Consider the following 19,765-nt stretch of genomic DNA (forward strand, 5'->3'; position numbering starts at 1 on the left):
CAAGGTAGCTGAACCCTGTTATTATTTTTACTAGTAGGTCAGACTTTTGCTGATACGTGTTCTTTTTGTGTTTGTATGCGTATAAAAGATTTCAGAATAATAAAAGCAAATACTTTTCCGTATTCTTTTTGTAAGAAAAAAACATCTTAGAATGATACTGGCTGTTATGCATTGCACTACAGCTCGTGATATTTTTGCATGTATGTAGTCTTACAAATATGAGACTATTTCCTTTTTTTCACTCTTAACTTCCAGTGACTAGGACCCCACTTGCCCTGTCTTCTACTTATTTCATGACTTGGGCTAGTGTACAAGGCAGAAAAGTTGCAGCCATTTTAACTTGTATGAGGCTTTTTTTTCTTAATATGCCTGCCCACTTTATCTCCGCCCACAAAAGAGGAATCTGTAACAATCTCCTGGCCACAGTCGGTCCTCCCACTTGTGGCTGTAGCAACACAACAACGATACATATTTTTGCTTGTAATGAAAATAATTTTATAAGGTGTCATGGATGTGGGCTTGGCAGTTGTGTTTGTGGGTGTGAATTGTTTTGTCCTACCCTGGCTGCATAAATGTTTCATTGGACTACTGAATATTTTCTCAATAACTGTGCAAGACCAGAAGATAATGCATATAGGCAGCTAGGATGTATTCATGAGGACTTCTAACGAGGCCTGTACTGACACTTGAAAAGAAACTGAATGGGTGCACATGTGTGAAAGTTTAATTTATTGCATTTCTACCAATAAATCTGTTTGCTGTGGAAAATACCAAATGATGGCATGAAGAGCACAGTTAGTAACAATTGTTAAACAAGAGATTGTTTTATAAAAAAGGTTTGCAGTGCAAATTGAAATGGCCAAGAAAATTGTGTCCCATTGTGGTTTCTTAAAATTTTATTTTGAAAATTGCTACAGTTTACTTCCCTTAAAATATTAAATATATAAAATGGAATGGGGGAATCCAAAAAGTTATGGCTGTAATTACTTTGTGAAAAAAAATGATTTGAAATTAAAATAGAAGACTAATTGTAGTATTGATGTTCTGTTTAGGTTCTGAGAAATCCTCAAATGTTGCATTTTTTTCTTTCTTGTTTAACAGGAGCACTCCATCAAGGTGACAGAGTTGGAACGACATGTCTCCCAAGCAAAGATGAAGTACTCTGTTGCCCTGCGGAACCTGGAACAAATCAGTGAACAGATTCATGCTCGTCGCCTCCAGAGGTTGGTGTCTCGTCGTTCCTCTCCTGTAGGTGCAGAAGCTGCTATCTGTTCCATGGACTTGTGCCACAGTGTATCAGCTGCCACACTTGGAGCAGACGGACCAGCTAGTGATAATATCTCTGTCCTGAGTTTGCTAACCATCGCTTCAGACCTACAAAAATTTGACTCAATTGACCATCTGGCAGACCTTTCTGATGTCTCCAGTCTGAATAATGATGATGGTAGTAGCAGTGGCTCCATCCGCAGGGACAGCTCCTTTTTCAAGCATCATCGAAGTGTCAGTTTGTGAAAGTATACTTGGTGCAACACCATTTGGGAGGTCTGACCCTGATGATCTTGGTTAGAAGTAAGCCACCACACCTGCTTGACCTAGTGCATTGTAGCAATTGGCTGACCTGGTGTGGTATATGCAACATAGTTGTAGATGCCATTGTTGCAAGGTTGCTCGTCTGATCGTCAGACTTGATGCTTGGAGGCTTTATGCTTTGGCTTCTCCTTCCTGATGCACAGAAAGCTGCTAGAACCTCATATGCCTCCTTGGCATTCCAGTTCCTCACCCTCTCTACCCAACCAGTAATTATTGTAGAACTTTAAACACACATCAGATGCGGGGAGAATGAGACTTAAGCACTAGGAACAAAGAGGACAACTGAACTGCTGGAGGTGGAATACTGTGTGATCTTACAAATAATGTATGATATGCAACTGAAAAGCGTGTTTTGTCTTTCCCCACAAAATGTGGCACGTTGTGGGGACTGAGCATAATGTAGCGCAGCAAACCGGAAACGGGCACTGAAGCCAGAGTGTTCTATTTATTTATTTAATTTTGATGTTCTGTTTTTATCATTTTACTCTGGGGCATTTACTTTTAGAATCTGTCTGTCTCTGTCTGTTGTGTCCATTCCCCAGGAAATAGCAAAGGTTCACTAACTGCACTGTTTCATCACACAACTGTGTGTGTCAGCCTGCCACCAGTGTAGAAATGCCATGTACAAGTGGATGCAAGGTTCATTGCAGGCCTCAGTCAGTGAAACAGTAATCATGCCTTCCAGTGCCTTCCCTTCTCTTTACCTCTTATTGGTACTGGCATAACAGGGCTGTTCCGTCATAGCAGAGAAGGTAGGTGTGTAGTATTGCAGTCTACAGTAATTAAAACTTACTGTTCACCATCACAACCTTCATCTTTGCTATGGTACCAACAGAACTTTTTTTAATGCTAACATCAGTGTTTAGAAGGAAATGCAGTCCTGAACTTAGAAAAAGAAAATCACAATGCTAGTAAAATTCTGTCCGCTGAACACATGACAAGAGTTTATGCTGCAGCACACTGGTACCTATAACAGTATGATAGGTACCATGCAAACGCTCTTCTGCAGAGTAAGTAGCACACACCTCATGAGGAGGCTTTTGTATTTGAGGGAATCCATTCTGCTCATGCAAGTGATTATCAGCTGATTTGCCAGAGTGATTTTCTCTGGCCTTTTTAAACGTAACAAATGCTGTCCATTCCATGACTGTAGAGTACAGTAGAGTGGCTCATTTTAAAAGCTGGACGTGAGAGTGTTTTGAAGTGAATAGTACAGTAGCTTGGTACTCTGGTAAACATAGAGACAGATGCACTAAATCTGTAGGCCACAGAATATGCTATTGGGTTCTTGTTTTGCAGCTTGGTGTATAACTTCAAAATTGATAGTGGTCACATGTAGCATGCCATCACCCCATTTTAAGGTCTGCTTATCAAACGATGAGTTTTGTGGTACCAAGAAGCACTTGATGCAAAATAGTCTGTGTAAGAAAAATGAGCTGGGGGTTGGTGAGAAGAAAACTGAGACCTCCTTATGGTATCTCTGATGTTTTGGCTTTAAACCAGACCTTGCTGAAATGTTGACAGGTTATTAGTGGACATCATCAGAATTTTCATATTATAGGTGTTTCTTTTAACTACATGACTGTGTGATCTGAATTTTTGTAATGAATTAAGGATTTCATTCTCATGGAAACAACTTGAGATTCTTTGAAGTTCTTTTTTGATACTGTTGTGGAATTGCCTTTTGAGTCTTTGTGGACATTCATTTGTTGTTTGTTCATCGCAAAGTTAAGGAGTAACAAACTGCTTAAAATATATATCCGGAAGAGACATTGCAGCGACGCGCTTGCTGTACTACCATTTCATTTTGCATTCTTAACATATCTGAAGCCCACTTATTCATTGTTTTTGTTTCATATAGTGGTTGTTGCTACTTTTTATTTTATTTTTGCTGCTGATTATTAATTTTTAAAAGTCCATCAGAGGGCACTATTTTATCCTTTTTACAAGACAGCCTGAGACATACCAGCCTTGCCCACCCCTAATGGTGCAACAGTATATTTACTTGTACAGGAAGCCCCCTCCCACCCTGCTGCCAGTGTCTTAATATTTTTCACACCAATCCCATGCAAGTAAATGCCAGTTTGTACTCCTTTTCCTTAGCAAGGCAAACAGTAGGCAGCTGACATAGTTGGCTACAGTAACCATAAACACAAATAGACTATGCCACTGTAAGGACCTCAGAGAGGGGGGAGATGCCCATAGCCTTAGCAATGTTTGGATTTAGTTTGGTAGAGCAGACCTGCATAAGTTTATTTCAGAAAGGAGGATGTCTGGAAAGATGCTTGCAGTAAAAGATCAGAGATTAAAGTGGCAGGAGTCTTTGATGCATAGAATGCTTAAAAATAATATTACAAAAATTCAAAACTTTTCCCTTTGAAAATGTGCTTGCTGGTGTGTTACATTTTCTGCTTATGGTATGGTACAGGTATCTCAGGTAAATACTATTTAATACTATAACAGAACTGTATTTTTGTTACTAAGCTCCTGAACGTGATGGAAAGTGTCAGGAAAGTCTTAATGAATGTTGAGATGCTGCTAATCTGTAATACCACCCTGTTGTGTCAGCAGAAGTTCTTTTCCTCCTTTATTTTCCTTCAGGATATTGCTATTTTTATTAGAAACACTTTATGTGTCATTCCATTACAGTCTGTTCTTCCTTTTTGCCTTTCAAAAACACCTTCTTTACCCTAGGAACTTCTGTAGTCTACCAATGCACCTTTATTTATTTGTAACTCGGTCTAGACGATTTATGACCAGAATGGTACTTAAACTGGTAGTAAGTACATGGTTCCAAATACAGTTCCTCTAAGAGGTTACGGCTGCTATGACAACTTGTTGACTAAAACATGTTTGAAGCAGCAGGTATATGTACTGTTTTATGTTGTAAATATTTTTAAATATATTTAAGTGCAAATCATTTATGGATGTTGTGAATAAATAATATGACATTAAATAATGTTTTGGTAGTGTCAGTCATAGCTGTATGTTCTGCAGGTCATATTCTAGAGGACAGGAGATGTTAACCATGTTTATTCTTTTCTCCGTTAGAAGAAAGAGTGCAGCCTGTGGTCTAGTTGTCAGTATGTATTTTTTTTTTCATTTTGAAGTGTGCCTTATCAAGGACAGATATAGTTGCCATTACAGTACAGGTTAATGCATGCTGGATCAAATAATCCCTTGTTGTGAGAAAGTGCTGTGAACCTTTTTTGGCCAGTCCAAGTTGCCATGTGTAAAAGCTGTGCAGTCTAATGCTGTTACATTTTTTGGACCTGCAGCATTTCTTCTGGCAGTTAAACAAGATCATTTGGTTTGAAACTAATAGGTTTTAGAGAGTGCAGGCAGATTCCCCATAAAAATAGTCACAACAAGTGTTTGCTTTGTCTAGGTGTTTCTCACAACCACACTCTGGTCTGTTTCTCAGGCATTTGTGCCAAATATTCTTCGTAGTCATCTGTCGTCTTATCTTGTGAAACAGCATGTCAAGTTGTTGGCCTGGGGTGCCATGGCCGAATCCTCCCACCCCGAGGTACAGTCGTCTCTCCCCCCGCCCAACAGACATCAGTTTCATCTGTTGCAACCCTGCCTGAGGTTGGCAAGGAACCGGCTTTTCACATGTCCTTCTAGGCTTTGCAAACATCTGCTGTGTATGTTGAGGGGACAACCATGGTTGATCATATCTGAGGGGCTTAGGCGGATTCCTCAGGTCTTAAGAGACGAGGTGCCTGGAACTCTGAGTCAAGGTTGGGTTCTGAGCTACTAAGGTTTGTTAAAGCTGATGTCCCCCCTTAAGAAAAAACAGAAGACTAAGCATATTTCTCCCACTCCCAAAAATCCTCAAGAGGAGTGTCAGAATTTTACTCTGGCCTTGTTTAATACTCTGATGGCTTGGAGACCACCTCGGGGTTTCAGTTCTGCCCATCCCTGGTTGTCTGCCCCTAAAATTATCTAGGCAACCAGATTCCTCTGCTGAGGAGTCTGACTCTTGATAAGGATTCCTTGGTCTACTCCTTTTAAATGCCATCTCCTTTGGAATATGGCCCTGAGGAGGAGTCCTTAAGTCCTGACCCTGCCTTTGGAAGAATTGTCTTGTGGGTATACTGTGGTTCACATGATGAGAGCATTTTAAGTGTGACTGCTCCTAAGTTTCTGACATTCAGAAAACTTATTATGAGTTGTTACAAGTGGATTCCTCTAAAAGCCTCCTGCTGATGTCTTTCTATTCCAGTGTTGTAGTATTCTACTTGTGGGTTTACCCTTCTTCCTCTCCAGTTTGTCCAACCAGATTTCCAAAGATTTTCAGCTCTCTTGGTCCACCAGACATCTGACGTGGCAGCAGGAACATGGCCCATAAAAGTGACATCTGCATGCACCAGCCCTCAGAACTTTTCAGCCCCCAGTCATATGCCAGGCAATCCTGCTAGAAAATTTCAGTTAAGTACCCCATTGGGGATCCTTTCAGTCTTACTGTGTTTATTTATAGTCTGTTCATGTCATCCGGAAAGGGTAAGTGCAAGTGTGGTCGGCAAATTTCCCACAAAGACACCAACGAGCAGTGTCTCTTTTGCTTAGGTAAGGAACACGACCACAAGAACTGCACGATTTGTAGATCTTTTGTCCCTAAGACCTTACATTGTCGTTTACAGACCCTACATTTATACTTAGAGAATCAGTGCTTGAAACAGATAGTGTTAGGCATGGAGGCTGCATCCAATACCCTGTCTGAACCGCCCAAAGAGGGCCAAGTCCTTGTGGCCTACTACTTCTGCTGCACCTCTTTCAGCCAGTCTGTAGCCGACATCAGCTTGGTTGAGGATTCGGCATCCGCCGATGTGGAAAAGCGGGTACTTCTGAGGAAGCCGCACAATCTCGAGCAAACGCCATGTCCATAGAGGATATTCTGGCTCCTACTTTAGAAGCTGGGGGGAACCAGTGTTCAATCTGGGCTCATCGGATGCCGCCTCCGCTGTCCTGAAGCCTGACCCCAGGCCCGTCTCCAGCCGGACACCAGCTAGGCCCTTAAAGAAAAAACACCTTGCTTCTACTACGGAAAGCATGCCAGATTGGCAGGCCTTCAGCCAAAGTTTATTTAATGCCTTTCTGGCCCTTAGGCCTATGGCCTCAGAAGTCTGTAGCACTGCTCCTCCCCTCCTTAGTCCCAGATCTTTCACCTCAGAAAGGAGGGTAGAACAATTACAAGAGGAGGAATTATCTTATTCCTAGGAGGATTCCCTTTCGTACTCCTCCGAGATTCCCCCCCCCCCCCCAGGTTATGGCTCTCCTGAGGAGGGGTCTGTTGAACCTGACTCCCCTGTGGAGGATTTAACCTTCGGGGAAATTCTCATTAAGATGAAAGACCACTTTAAGTGGTAATCCTTGGATATGACTGAAGGACAGAAGAGGTTTTATGACCTGATGTAAATGGACTTTCCCAGTCCATCCGCTATCCCTCCAGTTCAGCCGGCTTCCATGGATGCTTTTGCTTCAGCTTCCATCAACCCAGTCTCCCAATCTCCAGCCCCTTGGAGAGCAGATAGACTTTACAAGGTCCCAGACACAGAACAATTCCTCTTTAAGTGCCCTCCTGCTGATCCTGCAACTATTTCCATCTCTACGAATAGGGCCTCCAAGCTTCTCCCTACCACTATCATTCTTCCAGTTGACAAGGACAACAAGACTGTGGAGAGTTTGGGAAAGAAAATTTACATTTCTGCTACCCTTTCATTCAGAGCCACTAACTACAAAACTCGTATGACCAAATATTCCTTAACTATGTTAGACAATGCCTCTAAAGAATTAGATGACATTCCAGATTGTGCAGCCAAAGCTTTCTTGTCCTCCCTGATAGCCCAAATCTCACAGGTCAATAGACACTCCTTAAGATGCAGTTATGATGCAGCTGAAGCATCAGTCAGGACAGCTGCATCAGCTTCTGCTCTTAGAAAAAAGTGGTTACTGACTTGAAACTGTAGTTTTATTGGCCATTTTGGGTCAATTCCAAAACTCCTTCATCTTCCTCTCTTAAAACCTGGTTGCCTCGTGGTTTTGGCATCTTTTCAGGCTTGTTGGCTGTTGATGAAGCACCCACCAAGAGGAGAAAACGCTGAGAGAAGAAAGGAGCCACTTTTGAGACTTTAAGTATTTTTCCTCTGTTTATTTGCTAAGTTTTTCTGCATAGCCGCCTATTTTGAGCATTTTCTGGCTTGTTAAATTTGATTTCTGCATTAGTAACTGTATTTAGAGCACAACCTAGAGCTGTTTACTGAATTTCCTGTTTGCACTTATTTTTAAAATCGTTTTTTTCTCAAAACTTGCATTTTATCTGTCTTTGGCCTAGCACTCTTGTGTGGGGTCATTTACTGCACTGTTATAACTTGTTGATACTTGTTAACCTCTGCTATCTCTGAAAAAACAAAAAAAAACAAAAAAAATCTTGCTTTTTTCTTACTTTTCTGAGATTTAAAAAAGTTCAGTTACAGGCTTGCTGTTCTTGAACTGTTTGTAAGTTTCTGTGAGGCCATTTTTTGCTTGGGCTAAAGGAAAGTCTCTCTGTTGATCAGTGGCAGTATAAAACATTGGGCAGCCTGCCTGCCCCTGTGGGAGTGGTTACTGACTTGAAACTGTAGTTTTATTGGCCATTTTGGGTCAATTCCAAAACTCCTTCATCTTCCTCTCTTAAAACCCTGTTTTGCACGTTTTTGAGCATAGCGCAACAATGGGCAGCGCAGCCTAATTGGGTTTAAACTATTCCTGGCTCCACAAAGTCTGCTCTTCACTTTTTCCCTTAGAACTGCTCTATCTCTCAATTTAAACACCATATTCTCATTCTAAGGCCCTTCACTGGTCCAATTAAGTAATCCTACAAGTTAGCACTATTAAACCATAAGCACTACTTACTCTTATACTCTCTACGATTACCCTGTCCTCTATTGGTCCGTCTTAAATTCAGTTTCCCTGTTACTCTAGCATGTCCAAAGGTCAGTCAATGGTTTCCTCTCCAGTCCAGCTGGTGAATCTGGGAATTTTGAGGCAATGTTACAACTGTCTCATGTACACGGACAACCCTCTCCTCCTCCAAACAAGTTCAAATATATGTGAGAGATGCAACTATTTAGCCAAACTGGAGGCTGAGCTCTCTCATCTCAAAACTGGTGTAACCAGTCAGGAGGAGAGGGTAACCTCACAAAACACAATTCCAGTATCACATAGTCCCACCACATCAGCGAACCAAACACATAAATACACAAAAACATACTCGGAGGCACTAAATAAAAATCTGCCTAAGCAACAGAGACCTCCAAAGCAGACATCCAAGCAAACGCTACCTCAAAACAAAACGCACACAACACATAACCCACAAAATCAGTGTGCCAAGCAGCCACAGCCCTTAAGGCTGAATAACACACCTGATACTCTTGTTATAGGTGACTGTATTGTCAGACACACTGACGTCCCGCTCACCAGGCTGAATAAAGAGAAGGTCACGGTGAGCTGCCTGTCGGGTGCTAGGATCCGACACATAACGCAAGCACTCGGGTCACTCCAAAGCAAATACAAATATGACTCAGTCATTGTACATGCTGGTGTGAATGACCTGAGACGTACCTCCCTGGACTACATGAAAAGAGACATAGAGGAGCGCTCTGATCATGTAGCCCAGGCTGGTATGACCCTGACCTTGAGCAGCATCTTACCCTCACCGAACCACAAAAGGAGGGGGAGTTTCCATATTTATCAAGGATATCCACACCTCCAGGTTAGTGGCATTGCACGAAGTATCGGAGACCATCCATGTGCAACTAACAGTGGGCAAGACCACTTTTCAGTTTATAGCATCCTACAGACCACCCTCTCAAAGTCAGGAATCCCATTCGGCTTTCCTGAAAACATTGGAGAACATGAAGATCTCTCAGAACACCATTATATTGGGCGACTTCAACTACCCAAACATTGACTGGGAGCACTACTCAAGCCCCAGCACCTTAGCCCAAAGATTCCTGGAAATTATAAACTCAAATGCTATGGAACAACTAGTCACCACTCCCACAAGAGGGGACAACATACTAGACCTGATCGTTACCAACATGGGGACTCTATGCTCCACACCAGAAGTATATCCCTCATTGGTAAGATCAGACCATAAATTAATTTCACTGGATGTCCACATCCCGACCCCACCCCCAGCCCAGAAAACCACAGTGAAAAACTTCTCAAAAGCGAACTTCTCACTTCTCAAAACCAAAGTGGAATCCTTCAAGGCCCCAGGGCCAGTGGAAACTACAGCCCAAACTGCAGAATCCTATATAAATGCATTCTACAGACATCTCCAGGAATGCATGGATCATGCTATCCCAAACAAAACCAAGACCCAATCATCCAAAGGCAGGCGTCCAGTCTGGTGGACCCTGCCATAAATAAACTGTACAACAGAAGGAGGAAGCTACTACATGATAGAGCAAAATCCCTAATAGGGAAGGCATCTCTGATCAGTACTAGCAAAAAATTACTATCCCTCATAAAATCCTCCAAGGCCAGCTTCGAGAGAAAAATTGCACAGGACACCAAAGACAATCATAAGGCTTTTTTCAGTTATGTTAGAAACCTGGGATGCATCTCCCAGACTTGTTCTGAGTTGATTCTAAATGACAAAAAATACACTGAACCCACAGACTTCGCCAATATCCTGGCAGACAGGTTCAGTGCAAACTCCCAAAAAGAGCAAGTATCTATCCCGGCAGAGGGCTGCCTCCCAAACATCTCAGATGCTCAGGTGAAGGCTACCCTCTCCAAAGCAAAAAAACACTGCTTCCATGGGACCAGATGACGTCCCAGGTTGCGTCCTACATGAACTACAAGAGGAACTAATCCCTCAAATAAAACAGCTATACAATCTCAGCCTCACTACAGGGTATGTGCCCACAGAATGACGTACAGCAACAGTGGTCCCACTCCACAAAGGTGGAGCCTCTACGGACCCTGGAAACCATCGCCCCATAAGCCTGACTAGCTTAGTCTGCAAGGCTATGGAGAGGATCGTCATGGAGCTCATAAACAAGGACATTGGGGACCTACAGACACTAGATCCTTCCTAGTTCGGCTTTGTCAAGGGCAGAGCCTGCCTTTTGAACCTGGTTGACTTCTTTGAAACAGTCACCAAAGCCATAGATGAAGGGAAGGTAGTCCACACAGCCTTATCTGGACCTTGCAAAGGCATTTGACACAATACACCACTCGGGCATCATAGATAAGCTATCCAGCTTAAATATAAACCCCCTATGTCACAAGATGGGTCGCAAACTGGTACAAAGACACAACCCACAGAGTGAGAGTTGCTGGAGCCATGTCAGACTCGAAACCGGTCACAAGTGGCATCCCACAGGGTTCTGTCCTGGGACCACTCTTGTTCGGTATATACTTTTCCGAGGTACAGGCAAACGTGGGAGGACTATGGCTCACCAAGTTCGCAGACGACTGCAAACTGGGTGCCATAATCAACTCTCCAGCTGACACAAACATCCTTCAAAAAGGTCTCACAGAGACTGATAACTGGTGCCAACACCATGATTTAAAGCTAAATGCCAAAAAATGTATAGTCATACCCTTTGGCAAAAACAATGTGCCCACAAATTACCACCTAGGCGGAAACCCATTAAGTACAGAGAAAGTTATTAGGGACCTGGGGACCCAAGTTGATAGCAATCTCTCCTTTGAAAACCACATTGCCAAAGTGGTTAGAAAGACCTTCTACATAGCCCACCACATCACGAAGGGTTTCACATCTAGATCAAGAGAGGTAATCGTGCCCCTTTATTCATCCCTCATCAGGCCCATCATAGAATACAATGCCCCTTTTGGGATGTACCTTACCCGACACCTGCAGCAATTAGAAAGACCCCAAAAGTATCTCACCAAGAGGATCAAGGGTCTCAAACAGATGCCATATGCTGCTCTGTTAAAAAAAACTCCAGCTCTACTCGGTTGCATACCGCCTACTTCGAGGCGATCTATGCCTGACATACAAAGCTATGTCAAATCCAGAATTAATGGACATGCTCCACCTCAGTAAATCTAAATCCCTTAGAGCCACACGCTCGAGGGACTTGAACCTCAGCACAGAAATAAATAGAACTTGCTGGAGGGACAGGTTCATAACCCAGAGGCTCCCTTCGCTCTGGAATAGAATTCCAGTTCATGTGAGGCAGAGCACCTCACTGATCTCTTCAAGAAGAATCTCGATAAGTGGATGGGGGATCATAGGTTTGTCCCAGGGATTACTCCCATGTCACTATTAGACAGAGGCACAGTAAACTAAACCTTAAAAAGGGCACAGTATACTCAAATCAAGGGGTGGCGTAAGCCATACAGAATCTGGCTAGGCTTATAATTGCGCCAGGGCAGATAGCCTAGTATGAGCCTATGAACCCTAAGATACTCATGGCTCTGCCTTCAGCCTGTCCCTGATGACTTAAGGGCCAAACTTCTTAATGCACCTTTGGATCATTTGGCCCTTTTTGGGGCAAAAGTGGCTGACCTCCAAGTCCCTTCAGCATAAAGGAAAAAAGTTAGATCTAAAACACACACCTATGAACCTCCTATTTTTACCTATCGCAAAGTTCCAGAGAAACTACCCGGCAAAGACTCAAATTTATCAGAAAAGCCTCCAGGCCTACAGCTCCTCCAAGGTCTATAAGACCGCCTTCTCAGGCTAGAGCTTCTTCATCTTCCAGCCAAAGGGCCCCCCATTCCAGATAGGGCAGGTAGTGTCCGACTGCCTGCCAAATGCTCAATAACCCCCTCATCCCTCCCCCTGTATGCCCGTCTCTCAACTGTCTTCCTGCGTGGTCCCTCATTACCTCAGACAAGTGGGTTCTGTCCATCATACAGAACGGTTACTTTTATGTCCTGGATCACCCCACCACCAAGACTGGGCATACCCCAGCCTCCTTCCAGTCAACTATCCCTCTGTCAGGTCTTGCAGTCCCTGCTACTATATGGCACTATAGAACCAGCACCAGCAAAATCAAGAAGAAAAGGATTCTACTTCAGACTCTTTTTGGTATCCAGAAAGGAAGGACCATGGAGACCGATTACAGACCTCTTGCTCCTCAGCCCCTTCCTAATGGTTTCTACCTTCAGGATGCTCACCCTTCCCACCCTTTTTCCCCTCATCCTGCCTCAGGGTTTCATGGCAACCCTCAACATAAAGGATACCTGACTTCACATACCTATAAAGCCCTTTTTCAGGAAATCTCAGATTTCTGGCAGGCTCATCCCACTTTCAGTTCTATGCCTTGCGCTTTGGGCTTTCCACTGCTCCCAGGGTATTCATCAAATGTGTGGCTCCAGTTATTGTCTACTGCGGGGCAAAGGGGATTCAGATATTCCCTTACCTAGATGACCTCCTAATTCAAGCAGAAGACAAGGAAACTCTTCTTCACTCACAGAACGTTCTGCTCCTTCTGCATTCGCTAGGATTCCTAATAAACTTCCCAAAATCCCACCTCAAGCCTGCTCAGGACATTGTCTTTCTGGGTTGCAGAATCAGGACCAGACCTTATGAAGGCCTTCCTCCCAGAAAAAAAGGTGATATCCCTGTCACAACACCTACTGGCTGCCCTACAATCAACTGAATTGACTGCAAGACGATTCCTGAGATTTCTAGGTTATATGGCAGCCACCATCCCCATTATGCCCCTCGCAAGAATGCACATGAGGAAACTTCAGTGGTACCTGCGGTCAGTGTGGACTCTGCACACCCTCCTCCTAGAGTTCAGAGTGCCCCTGCTTCCCTGTTTACATCAGGAATTGAGATGGTGGGTGGCTCAGGAAGTCTTAAACCCAGGACTCTCCCTACAAGCACCCACACCCTCCCAGACCATGCACACAGATGCCTCAGATATGGGCTGGGGAGCTACCTTAGTACAGAGAAAAGTGCAAGGTTTGTGGACAGACAGAGACAAACCACATCACGTAAATGTAAGAGAAATGAGAGCTATCCTTTTGGCTCTACAGGCCTTCAAACCCTACCTAGAGCAGGGCCCTCTAAAGATATTCACGAACAACACCACAGTCCTGTGGTATCTGAACAAGCAGGGAGGGGTGAAGTCCTAACTTCTATGCAGAATAGCTCTGCAGGTGTGGGTACTGGCTACTTCACAGGGGATTAATCTGCAGGCAGCCTACATTCTGCCCCTTCACAACTCCCAGGCAGATTACCTAAGCAGAAATATATCAAACAACCATGAATGGATGCTTCAAAGAGATGTGTTCCTGGCATGTCCATGGGTCAGCTCCCAGTGTTCTCTCCTGTCTATCTGATGAATCTGGGCATCTTGAGGCAATGTAGAAATTGCCTTATGTAAACAGACAACCCTCTCCTCCTACCACCCAACACTGCAACCTGTGAGAGATGCACTTATCTAGCCAAACTGGAGGTAAAGCTCTCTCCAACCAAGACTGAACTTGACAGTCAAGAGGAGAAGGTAAACACTTGCACACTCATCACATAGTCTCACTAAATCTACACCAGCAAAATCCGCACATAGTAATACAAAAACATTCGCAGAGGCTCTCAATAATAATCTGTCTAAGCAACAGAGACCTCCAAAGCAGAAACGCAAGCAACCTTCATTTCCCCCAACACAACCCAAATGACACATAGCCCACAGACTCAGTGTGCCACTCAACCACAGGCAATAAAGCAAAACAATGTACCCAACACACTAGTCATAGGTGACTATATAGTCAGGCACACTGATGTCCCACTCACCAGGCTAAACAAGGAGAAGGTTACTGTCAGCTGCCTGTCAGTTGCCAGGATCTGCCAGATAACCCACGCACTCGGGTCACGCCACAACAAGTACAAATATGACTCTGTCATTGTCCATGTTGGTGTGAATGACCTGAGACGTACCTCCCTGGACTACATGAAAAGAGACATGGAAGAGCTCTCCGATCTTGTAGCCCAGGCAGGTATGACCCTAGCCCTGAGTAACGTTCTGCCATCGCCCAGAATGATACCGCAGTACAAGGACAAAATGATTGACTTCAACAATTGGCTAAGCTTCTGGTGTCATTCTAAGGGGATCCAGTATCTGTTTGCTTGGGATGACATGGTCAACAGACCACGAAGCTTTCCAAGAGATGGCCTGAACCTGTCGCCCCTGGGATTCCAGATACTGGCTAAGGCGCTTGCCGCTCCTATAGTGCCTTTTTTAGGCAAGGTTCAAATGACAAATTCACCACCTCAACAGGAACAGGCCAGCAAAAACTGAGGGTAATGCTACTCAATGCTAGAAGTCTAAATCTCAAAATAAAGTCACTCGAGGCACTCCTTAAAATGGAGAACATTGATATCTGTGCAGTGACTGAGACCTGGCTCAAGACTCCAGAGAGCACCCCTACACTACCTGGCTATAACTCATACCACATTTTCAGCCATGTAACCTGGACCGAAACACCAAAGGCGGAGGTGTGTCCATATTCATTAAGGATATCCACACCTCCAGGCTAGTTGCTCAGCATAATGCATCTGAGGTTATCCAAGTGCAACTAACTCTGGGCAAAACTGCAATCCAAATTGTAGCTTGCTTTCTTGATGTACTGGAAAATGTTAGGGTTCAACCAAACACCTTAATAATGGGCGACTTCAACTACCCCACCATTTACTGGGAAAACTCTTGTATCAACTCCTTAGCTTAACGCTTTCTGGAATTCATAAACTCCAATGCCCTGGATCAGCTTATCCATACCCCCACCAGGGGCAACAATGTCCTAGACGTAGTCATTACCAACATGAGTGACCGTTGTTCTACACCTGAAGTCAACTCCTTGTTGGTCTGATCTGACCATAAGCTAATCACCTTTGATATCCACATCCCTCCCCCACCCCTCATTAAGGAAACCATGGTAAAAAAATTCTCCAAAGCCAACTTTATGCTTCTTAAGACAGAAGTGGTGAACTTCATGACACCCATGAAGATGGACAATACAGTTACAACTGCTGAATCCTACACAAATGCACTCTATATGCACTTACACGAGTGCAGGGATTGTGCTATCCCAAACAGAACCAAGACGCTATCTTCCAAAAAAAGGAAGCCAATCTGGTGGTTCCCTGCCATAAGCAAACTACACAACAGAGGGAAGAAACTGTTGCAAAAGAGAGTAAAATCCCATGAGTGGAGGAGATCCTTGGACAGCCTCAGTAAGAAGCTGAGATCCCTTATAAGATCCTCCAACGGTAGCTACAGAAACAAAATTGCCTCTAATTCTAAGGACAGCCACAAATCATTCTATAGCTATGTCAAGAATCTGGATGGCAACACCCAGATCTGCTCTGAGTTGCAGCACAACAGCATGAAAATTACAGAACCAACTGATATTGCCAACATCCTGGCAGATAGGTTCAGTGCTAACTTTACCCCCCCTCACCCCCTAAAGGGCCCATATCTGTACAGGAAGAATTCAGAGTCCCTGTAATCACAACTACGCAGGTAAAAGCTGCACTCTCTAAAGCCAAAAACACAGCATCCATGGGACTGGACAACATCCCAGGCTGCGTTTTACACGAACTTCAGAATGAACTGGCTCCGCACCTATGCACCATGTTCAATAATAGCCTTGCATCAGGCTTTGTGCCCACTGAATGGTGCACAGCAACAGTTATCCCACTCCACAAAGGGGGAGCCACCACTGATGCCAGGAACTATCACCCTATTAGCCTGACGAGCCTGGTCTGCAAGGCCATGGAATGTATCATCATGGAACTCGTAAACAAAGACATTGGTAACCTCCAAACTCTGGATCCTACCCAGTTTGGGTTTATGAAAAGCAGATCAATCCTCCTGAATCTGATCGACTTCTGTGAGGCAGTCACCAAAGCCGTAGATGAGGGTAAGGTGGTTCAGACAGCCTATCTTGACCTCGCCAAGGCTTTCAATACCATCTCCCATTCTGGAATTATAGCTAAACTCACTAAACTAGGTATAAATCCCTACGTCACAAGATGGGTTGCCAACTGGCTCACTGACAGAACCCACACTGTAAAAGTTGCAGACTCCAAATCTGACCTCAAACCAGTGACAAGTGGAGTACCACAGGGTTCAGTCCTGGGACCTTTCCTGTTTGGTATCTACTTCTCTGAAGTACAGGCAAACATAGAAGGCCTCTGACTAACGAAGTTCGCAGATGACTGCAAACTAGATGACTGCAAACTAGGAGCCGTAGTCAAGTCCCCAAATGATGTGGACATTCCACAGAAAGGCCTCGCTGAGACAGATGCCTGGTGTCAGAGCCATGGCCTCAAGCTCAGTGCCAAAAAGTGCAGTGTCATTCCCTTTGGTAAAAACTCTGTACCCATGAACTACCACATGGGCAGCAATCTACTTAACACCGAATGTGTGATAAGAGACCTTGGGACCCAGGTGGACAGTAGTCTCTCCTTTGATAGTCACATCGCCACAGTAGTCAGAAAGTCCTTCTATGTGGCACACCTCATCATAAAAGGGTTCTCATCCAGGAAGAAAGAGGTCAATGTTCTTCATCTCACATTGCTGCAGTCATGACCTGTGGGTAGTCCGCTGTCCTCGGTCGGCCCGAATACCAAAGGGCTAGGCTGGCGTCTGTCATTGTCGCCTAGAGCTGACGTCAGTACGCAGTAGTACTTAAGCGCATGACCGACGCCATATCCTCAGTCTTTCTTGCCGCGTGGTCCGAAGCAGAAGCAGTGTTTGCAAGTGCCGTTCGGCGTTCTGAAATTTTCATTTACCGAGTTTCAGACCGAAGACCAAGTTGGGCTAAGTACCCCGTTGGGGAAATTTTTGTTTTTTCTTGCCTCAGTTATCCGGATGTCAGAAAAAGTTAATAATTGCATTTCTTGTGGGAAACAGATACCTCATAGGGATTATCATTCTTTCTGTATTCCTTGCTTAGGGCCTGAGCACGACGTAGTCGGGTGTCGCTTTTGTGCTAGATTTAATAAGCGCACCATTAAGCGAAGGTTAGACTGTGCCAGGCTTGTTTTCGGTAAACGGTGTAACTATAACATTCCGTCGGATCCTCCGACGCCCGCTACCGCTAAAAAGTATAAGGATAAATCTTTGAGATCTAAACCGGATGAGTCGTCCGTTGCGGACGCCGGTTCTTCGGAGCATCCGGTTGAATCTGTGGATCCTGCCGAGGGTTCGGCTGAATCCCAGGGGGAACCTTTACTTTTACAGGAGTTGGCCTCCCAGGAGTTAGGACAGGCCGAGGGTGCTTCTCAGGTTTCAGTAGTTCCATCCTTACAAAAGGTTATTAGGCCTTCTACTTCAGTGGCTAAAGGCCATGCTAAGGCCAAACCTGGTCTTGTTGGACCTGGTCATTCTTCTAGCTCTCCAGCTCCTGTTCCTAAAAAACATATGTTGAAAATGGCGGAGGAATTACTTTGATCCGGGGTTCTATGCCCCCCCCCAGAGAAAAGGCCTAGGGTGGAGGCAGATTTAGAGGGAATGGATCATTCCTCGGACTACTCTGATTCCTCAGCTGAAGAAATTCAGGATTTTCCTTCCTATTCTGATTCGGATGCAGAGGACTCCTGTCCTTCTGCTTCTCCTCCAGAAGATTTTTCTTTTTCTGAAACTTTACATACCATGAGGGAGCATTTCAAGTGGGAAGGTCAAGATTTTTCAGATTCTCGGAAAAGGCTTAGGGAATTTTTGTTTCTGCCACAACATAGGCCCTTGGCTATTCCTCCTGTCTTAGATGTTGTTCAGGATGTTTTTTCTGAATCTTCCCTTAATCCTGATTCTCTGCCTCCGGCCCCTGTTAAGCCAGACAGGTATTACAGAGTTCCAGAAGCACATAAGTACTTGTATAAGAGTCCTAGAGCTGATCCGGAAACTATTATTCAAGGCCCTAAGGGTGTTAGGGCTTCTGTGGCTAAAAATCCAGTCCCTTTGGATAAAGATTCTAGAGCGTTAGACAGGTGGGGGAAAAAAGTGTACACCTCCTCTACGTTAGCTATGAGGGCTTTGAATTGCCAATTTCATATGCTGAAGTATCAGAACTTTTTATTAGGCCAATTGAAATCTAAGGTGGATGCTTTATCTGAGGGTATAGAGTGTAAGGAGCTCCAGGAGTTGGTTCATGCATCAGATCAAGTTGGCAAGCATTCTTTGCAGTGTGGTTTTGATGCTCTTCAGGCTTCTTCTAGGGTGGCTGCTACAGGTTCAGTTATTCGTAGGCATGCCTGGCTTAAATATCAAAATTTGTCAGAACATGTAAAGGCTCGAATTTTGGATGCTCCTCTTCAATCTGAAGTTCTTTTTGGTCCTCCTGTGGAATCAGTTTTGAAAAAGATGGAAGATAAGGCTAAGTCTATGCAGACGGTCAAGGATTTTTTGCAGGTGCAGCCCCCTAAGTTTAGTAGGAATTGGCCTCCTAGGGGATGGTCTTATCCTTCTTCGGATTATCAGCCTAAGGGCAGGTCTAGACGTGGTAGAGGCAGGGCTCACGCTCAGGGTTCCTTCAGACCTAGGACTTGGAGTTCTCCTGCACAGTCTTCTGGTGAGGGCAGGGGTCAGCCCTTTCATAAGCAGACCCAATGACCTATATCTTCCGCTGCCAGACCCTTCCTTGCTGGCAGCTCCCCTAGGAGGAAAGTTGGGACTTTTCAAAGAAAACTGGAATTTGATCACCCAAGACAAATGGGTGTTGGATATAATAAATTGAGGTTACGAGTTTTATTTTCACACTTTTCCTCCTTTCAAAGGCATGCCGGATGTGCCTCCTCAGCAACGGCTGGAGGCTCAGGAGCAGATTTCTTTACTTTTGCAGATGGAGGCAATTCAGGTGGTCCCTCCTTCAGAAGTAGGCCTAGGATTTTATTCCCGTCTATTCCTAGTACCAAAGAAAGGAAACACTTGGAGGCCAATTCTGGATTTGTCCACTCTCAACACCTACCTAGAAATTCCAGAGTTCAAGATGTTAACATTACAACAACTTCTGCCTATGATAGGCAAAGATCACTGGATGGTAACCCTGGATCTCAAAGAGGCCTATCTTCACATCCCTATCAAGCCCAGCTGCAGGAGATTCCTGAGATTTCAGGCTGGTACTTCACATTATCAATTCTCTGCATTGCCCTTTGGCTTATCTACTGCCCAGGGTGTTCACAAAAGTTCTGGCTCCTGTG

The 19,765-nt window shown here is 44.4% G+C and overlaps 1 protein-coding gene across 2 annotated transcripts in view; it reads left to right on the forward strand.

Annotated features, from left to right (window-relative positions):
- Window positions 1–4,549, forward strand: part of SH3BP5L (SH3 binding domain protein 5 like) — a 214,032-nt gene extending 209,483 nt beyond the window's left edge. For both annotated transcript variants that reach the window (XM_044084364.1, XM_044084365.1), the window contains exon 6: window positions 1,102–4,549. In XM_044084364.1, the coding sequence (XP_043940299.1) occupies window positions 1,102–1,512 (411 nt within the window). In that variant the 3' untranslated portion in view covers window positions 1,513–4,549. The remainder of the gene's footprint in view (window positions 1–1,101) is intronic.
- Window positions 4,550–19,765: the final 15,216 nt, after the last annotated feature.

This window comes from Protopterus annectens, chromosome 9.part0 (assembly GCF_019279795.1).
Source record: "Protopterus annectens isolate FY-2018-M chromosome 9.part0, PAN1.0, whole genome shotgun sequence".
In the NCBI taxonomy this organism is placed as follows: domain Eukaryota; kingdom Metazoa; phylum Chordata; order Ceratodontiformes; family Protopteridae; genus Protopterus; species Protopterus annectens.